Below are 15,278 nucleotides of genomic sequence, written 5' to 3' on the forward strand. Positions count from 1 at the left end.
ATCTCCCACCCTTTACCACTCTCTGACACTCTCTCACACTTTCTGTCACCATGTGACCTAATATACCTTTCAACAGATTTATGGCACCTTCTCAGAACAGGCTGGGTAACTTCCTAGTCTGCAGATAATAGGTAGTTTTCAGCAGAGCAAACCACTGCTTTCCCCTTTTTCCACCTCTGGAGAGCTATTTAAAAGAACTATTTACCATCTAAGTCATAGGCAACTTTCAATCACTGTTCATAAAGTAATACGATTGGAGTATGTATTAATATTAGTATATGGACTATATCAATATTATTGAAATACATATTTAAGATAATATATAAAAAATAAAAATTCATACATGGATTACAATTAAGTAAAACTTGTAAAAAAAGTTACATACGTATATCCTGAAAAAAGTATAAATTAATTTGGAGTTATGTAAATAGAACAATTAAACTGCTAAAATGCTTTTGAAGAAATGAATCTGAATACATATATATATATACATTTAAATGAGTCTTATCTACTTTTTAAACCTGAAAACCTATTTTTTTCAATGATGCTGTTACATTGTCAGCCTATAGTATTTTTTGAATTCCTCTTCTCAAACAGCCTCAGAGCTGATTTGGTAGACATTGAAGAAAATCATATCTATTTTATTTCTATTTATATCTTAAAATTAGTTTTCTTATAATTATTATCCCTCCCCAAATAATTCTAGCTAACTTGATCACCCACTTTATACACTAACCGGAATGTCAAATAGGCTTTTGTTTCCAAAACTTTTATCTGCCCTTGAATGATAAAAGTTTGCCATTATTGAAAAATGAGCATGTAATACACATTGATACCAACTTCAAAATATGTTAAATAATAGCAGGATCATAAGCCTAAGTAACTGGTTTTCTACAATAGAAACCTCGAATGTAACATCACTCATTAGATGACTAAGTTTTGGTATGTTTGTCTGCAAATTAGCTGCACTCTTTTCTGATATATTCTCTGAACATTTTTTTGATGATAAAATACAGAAACCAAAAGTAAAATGGTTGTCAGGGGCTGGAGGGAGGAGGAAATGGGGAGTTATTGTTTAATAAGTATAGAGGTAGAGTCTGAATTTTTCAAAATAAAAAAGTTCTCCGGTAGTTGGTTACCTAACAATGTGAATATATTGCATCCTACGATTTCCTACATAGTGACAAAGTAGATAATACATGATCAAACTATAGATGATTATGAAAAAACAACAATATAATTTATTACTATTTTGTTTCACCATGTGGACATTTAAAAATTTCATTCATAAAATAACATGATGTCCTTCACATTCAAAGATGTAATTCTCCATCTCCCTTCACTACCTAGTTCCTTTCCCCAGAATTAATCACTGTTGCTGTTTCCTATGCATCCTTGCAGAGGTATTCAGTGCATATGTACCTTAAGTGGAAGCTTATGCCCTTTAATCTGTTTTTAACATAAATGACAGCATGCCACACACAGAGCACTACATATTCCTTTCCCACGTAACTGTATATACTGGAATTCACTCCATTTGAGCTTGTGACAAATATTTTGAGTTGTTTTCCTGCAATAGGACAGACTGGCCTCATAGACTGCATTCTATTTACAGATTCCTCTTATGATCCACATCATACATGGTTGGCTACACTGAGGCCTAAGAAATAAAATTTCTTGCTTTTTAAAATTAAATTGCCTCTTCAGGGGCCAAGTGACTATAAATTGACCTAGCTGAGTTGGAAAAAAAAAAATTACCTTGAAAGTAGCAAAGGCATCTGAAGCAATATCAAATGTTGACAACTCCACGTACTTAAAGAAATCTCTGAATTGATTAGAAAAGAGGATGATTTTGGCAAGTGGTTCATGTCGAATACATTCTCTCAGCATAATCCCACAACGTAAGGCAATCTGTGGGGCTTCATATCTAAAGCGTAAACAAGAGAGAAATAGAGAACTCTGTTATCCTATTAAAATAATATTAATGGCATCAAAAGAACCATTTCAATACTGCTATGAATGGAAGCATACATACCATTTGTCACGATTCATTCAATATCCACTGAAGATCTACTATGTGCCTGGCACTATTGCAGACGTATTCTGGAATTTGAGTGTATTCTGAAACACTTAGATATACTCAAATATGAACATGGTGACAGCTGGGGGTGGGGGGGATGAGGCAGAATGTAAACAATGAAAAGATAATTTCATATACTAAGAAGGGCCGTAAAAACTGTTGACAATAAAATACGCCACATTATAAAGGTGACTACTTAATTGTGTGTGTGTGTGTGTGTGTGTGTGTGTGTGTGTGAGTGACTACTTAAGTTACTTTACTTTAGACTCAAGGAAAGGGCAAAATGTTCCAGGCAAAGGGAAAAAACTGTTCAAAGGCTCCATGGCAAGAACAGGTTTGGCGAAACAGAGAAGGAGGAATAAAGCCTGTGTGATTCAATTGTAGGGGAAGAACCGTGAGTGGTGTGAAATGAGGCAGGGGTGGAGAGAAGGGCAGGGGCCAGATCCCAGATCAGATACAGCTTTGTCAGCCAAGGTAAGCAGTTGGTTTTATTTTAAGTGTAATGGGAAGCCTTTGGAGAGTTTAAAGCAAGAAATTGACAAGACTAACTTATGCTTTAAAAAGATCACTCTGGCTTCTTGTTGAGAATGTCTGTAAAACAGCAGGAGACAAATAAGAACAGGAGCAGAACCCAGGAGAGGGAACGGGAGCTTGGCCTGGGGTGGCAGGAGCAGAACAGAGGACTTTGGGCAGGTGGTGGATACTGTTCGGAGGAAGAGTCAACAAGACTTGCTGATGATGTAGCTGGAGTTGGGTGAGGGAATAAATTTGGAAACTGAGAATTCACGAATGATTCCTATGTTTTTGGCTTGAATCACTGGGTAGATGGTGGTGCTATTTATTAAGATGAATAAACTAGTAGAGGAACAAGTTAGTAAAGAAATTAAGAGTTTGTGGTTGACCACATTAGTTTTGAGATGGCTGATATCTAAGTAGAAATGTCTCCTTGGCAGTAGGATACACTTATCTGGACTTTAGGAAAAAGATAGGAGAGACCTATATAAGTATATGATTTGCATGCAACAGGTGACTAATACATAGCTGTGGACTGATTGACTCACTTAAATCCTAAGTGGAATCATGGCTCACAGCAAAAAATATGCTAGACAAACGAAACGTCTACTGTGGGAAACAATTCAGGACTGGCATACTAGATTGGTTCCATTTCTAATACAACAACAATCTCTCAAAGTCAAATTCAGTCTCTAAGTAAGTTTAAGATATATTCCAGTGTGTGATAAGATTTCAAGAAAATGAATAATGCTTAGCCCAAGTACAACAAGCCCTGTATTGAAATAATACAGTTGACAATTGTGTGGTAAATATAGGAAGAATAGAACAAAGAAAGATACAGTTGTGATACACTGGGAAGTGAGCAGAATATAAGGCCCCCTCCAAAAAAAAAAATCTGGTGGGGCGTGACTGCTCACTCCTGTACTCCCAGCACTTTGGGAGGCTGAGGTGGATGGACTGCTTATGCTCAGGAGTTCGAGACCAGCCTGGGCAACACGGCTGACTTTACAAAAAATAAAAAAATAAAAAATTTAACTGAGACCCTGACTTTACAAAAACTAAAAAAATTAGCTGGACATGGTGGCACATGCCTGTAGTCCCAGCTACTCAGGAGGCTGAGGTGGGAGATTGCTTGACCCTGGAAAGTTAAGCGAGACTCTGTCTCCAAAAATAAAAATAAAATAAAATAAAATCTGACCATATTTTTGAAGAGATATCATTGACCATTTCAACTGAATACTAGTTTTTATGGAACTTTTATGATACTATAAAACTTTAAGATATTACTCATCAACTACTAGTAACAACATTTGTTGAACAATAAGTAATGTACTACTCTTTATAAGATTATAGGATTTTCATGAAAGACAGATTCAAGAATAAAGATTCAATTGAGGAAATAGACTACTTTCCAATATCAAATTTACAAATATTAGTAGAAGAAACAGCAAACAAAGATACCAGGGTGGTATTTATTCATTTTTGTCCTGTTTATGCTGAATGATATTCACAAATGTTGAGTATCCCCTGAATAACTCATAGTAACATTAAATGCTGATACATTCAGATAGTCATGATTCTTTGTAGAATATAAGGAATGCCAATTTATAGTGCTAGCAATTTCTCTTATTAGAAAAACCTGGAACTCAGCCTATTGGCTCACAAGGAACAGTTGTCAGGTGGGGTTTTAATAAAGATGTTGTAAAGAGGGGTATATGTTCTGAAATGTAAAGGAGAAAAGCACTGTCATTTATTGATAGAGTACTCAAGAGAGTATAAAATAAAGGCTGTTGGCCTAGAAAAAGAATCTAAAGGAAGGACAATTAAAATCCAGACTTATTGATCAGCAAGATATATGTGGATTTTTGTAATTTGGCCCTAACCTTAACTTTTCAGTTTCATCTCCCATCACATTCGTTATTTCCCTGGAGCCCCTCATTCCCTCAATTGGAATGCCCTTCTTACAGTCCCACAACTCAGATGCTTCTCATCTCTCAAGGCTTAGTTCAAATGCCACCTCCTCCTTGAAGCCTTTCCTAATCACTACGATTCAGGATTATTCTTTCTGCCCTTCACACTCATACAACAGCTTGTCTGTAATTTCTCTTTAACACTTTTTTCATTCTGTATTATGTTATACTGCAGTAAATTGCTATAGGTCTATTTTCTTCATTACAATCAATTTAATTGTTGGGGATATGTTTTACTTATCCTGTTACCTTCTCCTCTCCTCCCTATCCCCATCTCCATTTGGTGTCTATGTCATTTATTGCTACTTTCTCCTGTCCCTACCCCAGTCTCCGAAGAGTGCCTATTATAATGTTTTTCATGAAGCATGCATATAATGAATTTAATGAACCTCAAACTGAAGAAATGTCTTAATACTAGAGTACTCTAATGAGAGTCAAACTCTGACGTATACAAAATATGCATCATCTCTGGCCAACATTTTCTCATTTCTTAATTCAATTTCCAAACTAAGACCATCTATAAAAAGTTTCCACTCTAACTTTTGGGTATAATTAGTTCTCTTTTTCCTTTCATTTCGTGAAGCTTATTGAAACCATCTGTGATGCACTGACAGTTTATTCTTGAGAATCAAAAGAATGTTTTTTAAAAACCAAGACTCCTCTGGGTCAGCACACTTGTCATTTCATCCCAGCAGTTTGACATCTGTCATTCTGAGATTACAACTTCTTAAATTCAGAAATACATAGGGATATACAGAGATATATAGGGAATTCTAATTCTCCTCAGTACTCTTTAAGTGATTTATAATTCACATAGATCATTTCTACCTGACTACCCTCTAGTATACTGACTTTTGATAGGTTATTGCTTACTATATAAAGAAGTGCTCCTAAAGATAAGCTTAGGTTAAGTTTCAAATCCCACTAACATTAATATCCTTAGGTCTGTTAAAGAATCAATATTTATCTCACCTAATCTATTCTACTCATAGATAAGCTTCCTGATGGCAAGGATCCTGCCTAATTACTGCATTTTCCACAATGGCTAACCCATGGCAGGTCCCCAGTAAAGGTTAATCTGATGAATGCTGAATCACTATTTTATAGAATTGAATCATATCTTCCCTCTTGATTTGTAATTTAGATCATATAGTCTGGACTATAATGAACTGTGTCAGTGTGGAGAAGGCACTATCTAGGCATGCCCATCAAATAATGACAACATAATGAAAAGTCTCTCTCAAATTTAATGAAAGCCAAAATGTAAGAGCAATGGTCTCAGCTGGCAGTGAGCTACAGTAATCATTACACAGAAAATGGTTAGAAGAATGATCTTGTGCAAGAATATTTCAATTTAAGAACAAAGATTACATTATGTAAGGGGGAAAATGACTTTTGTGATTATTGCTGGAAGTAAACAAGGCCAGGAAATACCTGGAAAGCTTTTGTAAAATGCCATTCAACAAACACTTGGCCTCCTCGATATAGTCAAGAACGTATGTTTCTAATCTAGAAACATTTGCTGACTAAAAATAATGAGTTAGGCCAGGCATAGTGGCTCATGCCTATAATCCCAGCACTTTGGGAGGCCAAGGCAGGAGGATTGCTTGAGCCCAGGAGTTTGAAACCAGCCTGGGCAACATAGTGGGACCCTGTTTCTACAAAAAAAAAAAAATTAATTAGCTAAGTGTGGTGGCATGCACTTGTAGTCCCGGCTATTTGGGAGGCTGAGTCAGGAGGATCACTTGAGCCTAGGAGGTTGAGACTATAGTGAGCTGTGATCACAGCTAGTATGGGCAACAGAGCAAGACCCTGTCTCGATAAATAAATAAAATAATGAGTTAGTTCTGTCCACCAAAAAGGCCTAGAAGCAATAACAATCCAATGTCAATGAGCACCCCTAGCAACCAGATTGTAGTCTCTAAGAACCATTCCTCTCTAAAAAGAACCAACATCCTTGGTAGAAATTTCAGGTCTTTGTCAGCAAATGTACAAGTTGGGTGGCGTATCTCGTTACACCAGAAAGCAAAGAAGCTCTCACAAACTATTTTAGTGATGTTAAGAGATATCACCTAGAAGGGGCCACAGATGGCCAATTGAGCATTAAAAAAACATGTGTAGAACTAAATAAGACATATAGAAAACATTAAATCCATTAGTTCATCAGATACTAGAAGAGTGTGTGTCTCTGTACATATATAAATATATATATATATTTATACACACACACATATATAAAGGCAGGGGGAGGGAGGGAAATAACTCATTAGACACCGATGAAAGTTCCTAGGATATCTTATTTTTCTCTAAAATGATAATTAAAAGAAAAGAATTGAGCATTTATTCTGCCTCTCTGGTATGAATTATACTTCAGAGTATTCTAACACCTGAAGCTGTGGTGGGTGAATGACAGTATTCTCTATAAAACTACTTTAGCCAATAAAAAATACAAAAGGAATGACAGAATTCAAAATTACCTTTTTGTCACCTCTAGCGAAATGATGGAATCAGGCAATGTTCATCAATGGATGGTAAAACAATTAAGTTTAAGGTTGATGGGAAATTTTATAGTGGATTAGACTGTCACCATCTGAACCCATTGCTCAGTCTTAGCATTACTAAAAGTACATCTCCTAATGTGATGAAATATGAACTACATAGCACCATCTATAAAATAACTGCCAAAATGAAACTGCTTAAAATTTTTTATAATAAACTTAAAAAAACAGGATAATTGGGAGAAATTTATGATTTTAACATCAGCCTCCTGGAACATAGTCCACTGGCCACAGTTCTTTATGGATCACTGAGAGCTGTTCAGTGACCTCATTCTCAAGTTCTCTCAGTACCCTGGAATGTCATTTGCCTGAGCCAGAAGACAAATTCATTTAGAGTGAGTAAGTCCTTATTTATAATCTTTTCATAGAACTTGGGCTCCAAATACTTTTTACCATGTTTAATACCACATATCCAGATAATTCTCTTTGATACACAAGTATCAATTGCTTTTTGTCTTATATTCTTTATGGTTAGACTTAGGTTCTATACAGAATGTTACTATCATACTCTCATTTATATTATTGTTTGATGTGTAAATGTACCAATCAAGTTATGCCCTAGGTTTTAAAGTGACTTCACAAGGATAATTCAGTTAAAATCCTGACTTTTAAGAAGGGCTAAATCTCTAGCATGAAGGGCTAAATCTCTAGCATTCAGTGCTAAATTAGAAAATGGTAACAGGGGCTGGGTGCGGTAGCTCATGCCTGTAATTCCAGCATTTTGGGAGGCCGAGGCAGGCAGATCACGAGACCATCTGGCTAACATGGTGAAACCTCGTCTCTACTAAAAATAGAAAAAATTAGTGAGGCGTGGTGGCATGGGCCTGTAGTCCCAGCTACTCAGGAGGCTGAGGCAGGAGAATCGCTTGAACCTGGGAGGCAGAGGTTGCAGTGAGCTGAGATCACGCCACTGCACTCAGCCTGGGCGACAGAGCGAGACTCCATCTCAAAAAAAAAAAAGAAAATGGTAACAGGTAAAACTGATTATGGTACAACTGTTCCACTACCCTGTCCTCAGGAGCATCAACAATTCCCTCTCCCTTCACATTTGAACAGTCCTCGAATCTTCTTAAAGGTATATTAATGGTAAGGAACATGGGATTTAGTGTCAGATCTGCATGGAAAACTAGGCTCTGTCATGTATTAACCATATAACCTTGAGCAATATCCTTACTCTCTCTGAGTTTCAGTTTCCTCATCTGTAAAATGGTAAAAAAATAATATGTAGTCCTCATAGTATTGGAAAGTAAACAACATAACATAAGTAAAGACATTACAATAGCTGGCACATAGCAAACAATGAGTAAATGGTTTATACAAAACAGGATGTGAAGGAATGAGTTAAAAGTTTGGGTTGAAAAACAGAAGAATAATCATTGCAATAGAGAATTAAAACCAGAGGTGTAGTCCCCAAATTGTCACTAATGATTTCTTTTGGAGAGATTATGGGATGTACTTTCTTTTTCTGTTCTACATTTCTAAAATGTTTTAGTTTTTAAATAATAACCATGTATTACTTTTGAATTGGAAAGAAATGGAAATGTTTTCAAATACGCATTCTCTTCATTCTCAGTATCTCCATTAAAGTTCTGATGATAATCTCTTCCCCAGACTCTTCCAAGCTGGAATCTCAGCCTCCCACCCCAAGCTATTTTCTATGTTGCCACCAGAACTCCTCATGTCTAGTCCCTGGATGACTCCATGTTGCCTACAGAATGACATTCAAACTCCCTAGTAGCACTTGGAAAGCTCTTCATCATCTGGTCTCAGTCTTTCCAACTTCATACGGCACCCTTCCCTCTGACTCACACAGAACTCTAGTCACACCAGAATTCTTGTCATTCTCCAAACACATAAAATCTCTTACATACTTTCACCTTTCTGTGGGCTGAAATGGCAATGAACAAAGTGATCTTAGATAGCACATGCTGAAGATGACAGAACCCCCTGATGAACTAGAACATCTGCTCTGCACTATTACATGAGAAATATACTTATCTTGTTGTGGGGCCAATTCACTTTGGGGTCTATGTGTTATAGAGGCTTTGCATCCCCTAACTAATAGATGATACAAGGATCTTTCCCTTTCCAGAGCTGAAAGAAACAATTCTCCAGTAAAACAATTATTTTGTACCCAAAACAAAAGTAATCATAGTACACTACTTTGCTCACTAGTGAGTAATAACTGTGCAATCATAATAATCTAAATGTGATTATTAAAATTTAAAATTATGATAAAGTTTATTAGGAAGATAAGGGAAAGGAAATAGAATAATGGTGGCAGTAAAAAGACTATCATCTAGTTTATCTTGTCAAAGATACTGCTTAAAATTGATAAGTGAAAAATTAGTATAAGCCCATTATTTGTAACACAGAGGTAAATATATGATGAAAACAATGATGAACAAATAAAAGAGATAAAAGTGGTTGTCTTTGGGTAATAGGACTGAAAAATGGAGAAGAAAGAGGCAAAGAGGCCAGGCGCAGTGGCTCACGCCTGTAATTCCAGCACTTTGGGAGGCTGAGGCAGGCAGATCACTTGAGGTCAGGAGGTCGAGACCAGCCTGGCCAAATAGTGAAAACCTGTCTCTACTAAAAATACAAAAATTAGCCATGCATGGTGATGGGCACCTGTAATCCCAGCTATCCGGGAGGCTAAGGCAGGAGAACTGCTTGAACCCAGGAGGCAGAGGTTGCAGTGAGCCAAGATCGCATCACTGCACTCCAGCCTGGACAACAGAGCAAGACGCTGTCTCAAAAAAAAGAAAGAAAGAAAGAAAGAAAGAAAAGAAAAAAGAGACAAAGAACTGCTATTTATTGATATATCTGATTTTTAAACTATGTATTATTTTGATACAATTAAATATTTAAAATGTACAAGAGAGAAAATGAACACAGGTGAGATGGACTAGGTATGAAACAGCAGAATTGAAAACAGGAATACAATAAAATAAAGAGACGTCCTGGTTTGAGATGGTGGAGTAGAAAGACAAGGGGAGGAAGAAGATGGTCTGCTGTCCTCAAGCTTTGCTACACCTAGATCTCCAGTCTTTATGATTCAGAGTAGCCTCCAAATGCCCAAGAAACATTTATAAATAAGTATACATAAAAATAATAATCAGGGATTCTATCACCCACCTCGACTTCAGTTTTATGGCTTCCCTATAGACCCATATACATTCACCTTGGCAGATGCTAGCTACTGGAAAAACTCTCATACCTGTATTTCATTTCCCAGAACCAGAATATATATGTGTGTGCTTATGTGCGTGGTGAGGGCATTCAATCTCATGCAAGCAGGAAAAGGGTAAGTGGGCAGCTAGGAATAGGGCAGATAGGGAAGCATAAGCAATACTGTGATAGGAAGAGACAGAAATAGCAGAAATGTGGAGGAAAGGAAGGCAGTAAATGGAAGCATAACATTTAGAAACATTAAGGTGCAAAGAAAGGATTTTGCTGCAGTAATCATAGAGACAGATCTGGAGGGCTGACCTCACACATGACAAATACCTTTACTGCAGTTCCAAAAGGGAACTCATCATATCTCAAATGAGACTAATGCTATGCACTTTTTTTTTTTTTTTTTTGAGACGGAGTCTCGCTCTGTCGCCCAGGCTGGAGTGCAGTGGCGCGATCTCGGCTCACTGCAAGCTCCGCCTCCCGGGTTCACGCCATTCTCCTGCTATGCACTTTTAACAACTATTAAAAACTTAGCCCTACTTGAAAGGAAGCCATGTACCTACCCTTTGAGGAGCATAAACAGGATATGAGGATGAGCACTAATATACTCCACAGTAGGACTCCGAGTGCCTATCTGTCTTCTCAAGATGTTGTTAAATATCTGGGTCACATCTTTTTTTCCCTGTTAAAGAAACAAACAGAAATTAAATTGTACACTCTAAATGGATGAATTGTATAGTATGTGGAATATATACATACATATATACACACAGACAGAAATGGTACCATCCTTTCTAATATGCAAAAAAACGTTAACTTACTCTTCCCATAGACCCCTAACAAGCTGTGCTTGCAAACACAGTCTACAAAATGGATGCAGCTCCTTGCCACAGGATGTGTGCTGGGGGAAATTTGACCAACGAGAAATCCATTTCCCACAGAGCATGGAAGGACATAAAGTGAATATGACAGAACTGAATTCTTTGTTTTTTCACTGTCTACCTTTATGCAAGAAAAAAATTATGATTATCATTTTTAAACCTTCATGAATAAGGAAGGAAAACAGAAGAAGAAAATAAGATTTTAGTAAAATGTAGGTTAGAACCAAATTCCTTTTTCTTAGATCTACTTTCTAGAATTTTTTGCTTTCACGTTATCACTTTATTCACTGTTCTTCACCCTAGTGCCTTGACTTAAAAAATAAAGTGGGTTTTCCATTAGCTGGAAATATTTGATCTAGGTGATCATAACAAATCACATCTAGCCTAGAGGAATAGAAGAGATCACCGAATCAGTGAGACAGAGGAACCAGATATGCAATCATGGATAGGGCTTCTTAGAGTCCTCATGGACAAGACCTGCACTCTCATACACCTTACAACCTGTCTAGCCTGGTTTTCCAAAAGAAATCTTGGACTGGACCTGAGTTTACTATATGAAAAATAAGTACAAGAATGACTGATATGGTTTGGCTCTGTGTCCTCACCCAAATCTCATTACGAATTGTAATCCCTATAATCCCTATGTGTGGAGGGCAGGACCTGGTGCGAGGTGATTGGATCATGGGGGTGGTTTCCCTCATGCTGTTCTCGTGATAGTGAATCAGTTCTCACACGATCTGATGGTTTTATATGGGACTCTTTCCCCTTTGCTCATTCACTCTTCCTTCTCCTGCTGCCATGTGAAGGTCTGTGCCTGCTTCCCCTTCCACCATGATTGTAAGTTTCCTGAGGCCTCCCCAGCAATATGGAACTGTGACTCAATTAAACCCCTTTCCTTTTTAAATTAGTCTCAAGTATTTCCTTATAGCAGTGTGAGAACATACTAATACAATGACATTGCATTCGCAATCAGTATGGCCCTAGTTCTGGCCTTCATCTCTCAACTAAACTATGAAAGAGCTTGCTTCAGTTACTGTCTCCACTTCAAAGCATCCTCACCCTGCAGAGTGAGCTAGCTAGAAATGCAAATATGACCATGCCATCTCTCTCCTTAAACACTTCAACGTCTCCCTTTTGCTTAGAAAAAAGTCCAATACAAAAAGGCCAGGCGTGGTGGCTCACGCCTGTAATCCCAGCACTTTGGGAGGCCAAGTGGGGCAGATCAAGAGGTCAGTAGTTCAAGACTAGCCTGGCCAATATGGTGAAACCCCATCTCTAGTAAAAATACAAAAATTAACCGGCTGTGGTGGCGTGCACCTGTAGTCCCAGCTACTTGGGAGGCTGAGGCAGAAGAATTGCTTGAACCCGGGAGGCAGAGGTTGCAGTGAACCGAGATCGTGTCACTGCACTCCAGCCCAGGCAATGGAGCAAGACTTCATCTCAAAAAAAAAAAAAGAGAGACAGAAAGAAAGGAAAGAGAGAGAGAGAGACAGAAAAAAAGAGAGAGAAAGAGAAAGAAAAGAAAGAAAGAGAGAAAGAAAGAAAGAAAGAAAGAGAGAGAGAAAGTCCAATACCCTTCAATGACTTGACAGCAGCCAACTTTTCCAGTCTCATCAGCTAACTATCACTTCCAATTCCTACATCAAGTTCTATTAGTACCAAATTGCTGCACCACATATACACAACATTTTATGGTTCTATATCTTTGTTGATGTTCTTCCTTTTTTCATGAACTCTGTCATTCTTTAAGATTCAGTTCAGGAGTTTTCTCCCCTGGGATGAGTGCCCCTCTCTGTACTCTGTACTACAACCATGTCCTTTGCCACATCGATCAGTACCTCCTCTTTCCCACTACCTCTACCTCCACCTTCACAGCAGCAAATACTTACTGAGTGCTTACTCTGTGCCAGGCACTTATGCTAAGAGCTTTACAGGTATTATCCAATTTTCACAACAACCTTATTTTTTTAAATTTCATATTCTTTTTGTTATTTTTTTTCTGGCATGCATACAACCACCTTATAATATACATATTATAAAAAAGAAATTAAGGATTTATAATATATGTTTTATAAAATGTACAAATGTAAATATGTATATATACATATTATAAATAAGGAAATTAAGGATTATTGAGATTGCCTAGATCTCACTGTCCTGTCAGATACTGATAAATATCTACAAGCACTAACACCATCCAAGAAAACATGACCTCAACAACTGAACTAAATAAGACACCAGGGACCAATCCTGGGACAATAGAGATATATGACCTTTCAGACAGAGAATTCAAAATCACTATTTTGAGGAAAATCAAAGAAATTCAAAATAACACAGAGAAAGAATTCAGAATTCTATCATAAATTTAATACAGATTGAAATAATTAAAAATAATCAGGTAGAAATTCTAGAGTTGAAAATGCAATTGACATGCTGAAGAATGCATCAGAGCCTCTTAATAACAGAACTGATCAAGTAGACGAAAGAATTAGTGAGCTTGCAGACAGGCTATTTGAAAACATGCAGTTAGAGGAGACAAAAGAAAAAAGAATAAAAAACAATGAAGAATGCCTACGAGATCTAGGAAATAGTCTAGAAAGGGCAAGTCTAAGACTTACTGACCTTAAAGAGGAGGTAGAAAAAGAGATAGGGGTAGAAAACTTACTCTAAGAGATAATATCCGAGAACTTCCCAAACCTAGAGAAAGATATGAATATTCAAGTATAAGAAGGTTATAGAACACCAAGCAGATTTAAACCCAAGAAGACTACTTCAAAGCATTTAATAATCAAACTCCCAACATCAAAGAAAAAAAATCCCAAAAGCAGCAGGTGAAAAGAAACAAATAACATACAATGGAGCTGCAATACATCTGGCAGCAGACTTTTCAGTGGAAACCTTACAGGCCAGGAGAGAGTGGCATGACATATTTAATGTGCTGAAGGAAACAAATCTTTTACCCTAGTATATCTGGCAAAAATACCCTTCAGGCATGAAGGAGAATTAAAGACTTTCCCAGACAAACAAAAGCTGAGTGATTTGATCAATACTAGACCCATCCTACAAGAAATGCTAAGGGTAGTTCTCCAACCTGAAAGAAAAGGATGTTAATGAGCAAGAAGAAATCATCTTAAGGTATAAAATCCACTGGAAACAGGAAGCACATAGAAAAACACAGAATAGTATAATACTGTAATGGTGGTGTGTAAACTACTCCTGTCTTAAGGAGAAAGACTAAATGATGAACCAACCAAAAATAATAACAACTTTTCAAGATATAAACAGTACAATAAGACATAAAGAGAAACAACAAAAAGTTAAAAAGCAGGGGGAGGAAGTTAAGGTGTAGAGTTCTTATTAGTTTTCTTTCTGTGCATTTCTTTATGTAATTAGTATTAAGTTGTCATCAATTTAAAACAATGGGCTATAAGATGGTATATGCATGCCTCATGGTAACCTCAAATATAAAAATACAATGGATACACAAAAAAATAAAAAACAAGAAATTAAAGCATAGTGCCAGAGAAAATCACATTCATTAAAAGGAAGATAGAAAGGAAGAGAAGAAGGAAGAGATGACTAAAAAACAACCAGAAAACAAATAACAAAATGGCAGGAGTAAGCCCCCACTTGTCAATAATAACATTGTATGTAAATGGACTAAAGTCTGCAATCAAAAGACATAAAGTGGCTACTTGGGAGGCTGAGGTGTAAGGATCACCTGAACTCAGGAGGTCAATGGTTCAGTGAGCTGTGACTGTGCTACTACACTCCAGCCTGGATGACAGAGTGAGACCCTGTCTCAAAAAAAAAAAAAAAAAAAAAAAAAAAAAGAAAAGAAAAAGAAAAAAGACATAGAATGGATGAATGGATGAAAAAAAACAAGACCCAAATGATCTGCTGCCTACAAGAAACACATCTCACCTATGAAGATACACATGGACTGAAAATAAAGACATGGAAAAAGATATTCCATGCTAATGAAAACAAACAAACAAAACCAAGCAGGAGTAGCTATACTTACATCAGACAAAACAGATTTCAAGACAAAAACTGTAAGAGGAGACAAAGAAAGTCATTATATAATAATAAAGGA

The 15,278-nt window shown here is 36.9% G+C and overlaps 1 protein-coding gene across 28 annotated transcripts in view; it reads right to left on the reverse strand.

The window, feature by feature from the left end:
• CAB39L (calcium binding protein 39 like) overlaps positions 1 to 15,278 on the reverse strand; it is a 137,828-nt gene that overhangs the window by 40,406 nt on the left and 82,144 nt on the right. For all 28 annotated transcript variants that reach the window (XR_008538683.2, XR_008538681.2, XR_010150709.1 and 25 more), the window contains 2 exons: positions 10,865 to 10,983; positions 1,759 to 1,927 (listed from right to left, as the gene is read on the reverse strand). Coding sequence is in view for 20 of the 28 variants with exons in the window: in XM_001154198.5 (XP_001154198.1) it covers positions 1,759 to 1,927; positions 10,865 to 10,983 (288 nt within the window). In the remaining 8 variants the exon portion in view is untranslated. The remainder of the gene's footprint in view (positions 1 to 1,758; positions 1,928 to 10,864; positions 10,984 to 15,278) is intronic.

This window comes from Pan troglodytes, chromosome 14, assembly GCF_028858775.2.
Source record: "Pan troglodytes isolate AG18354 chromosome 14, NHGRI_mPanTro3-v2.0_pri, whole genome shotgun sequence".
Taxonomy (NCBI): Eukaryota; Metazoa; Chordata; class Mammalia; order Primates; family Hominidae; genus Pan; species Pan troglodytes.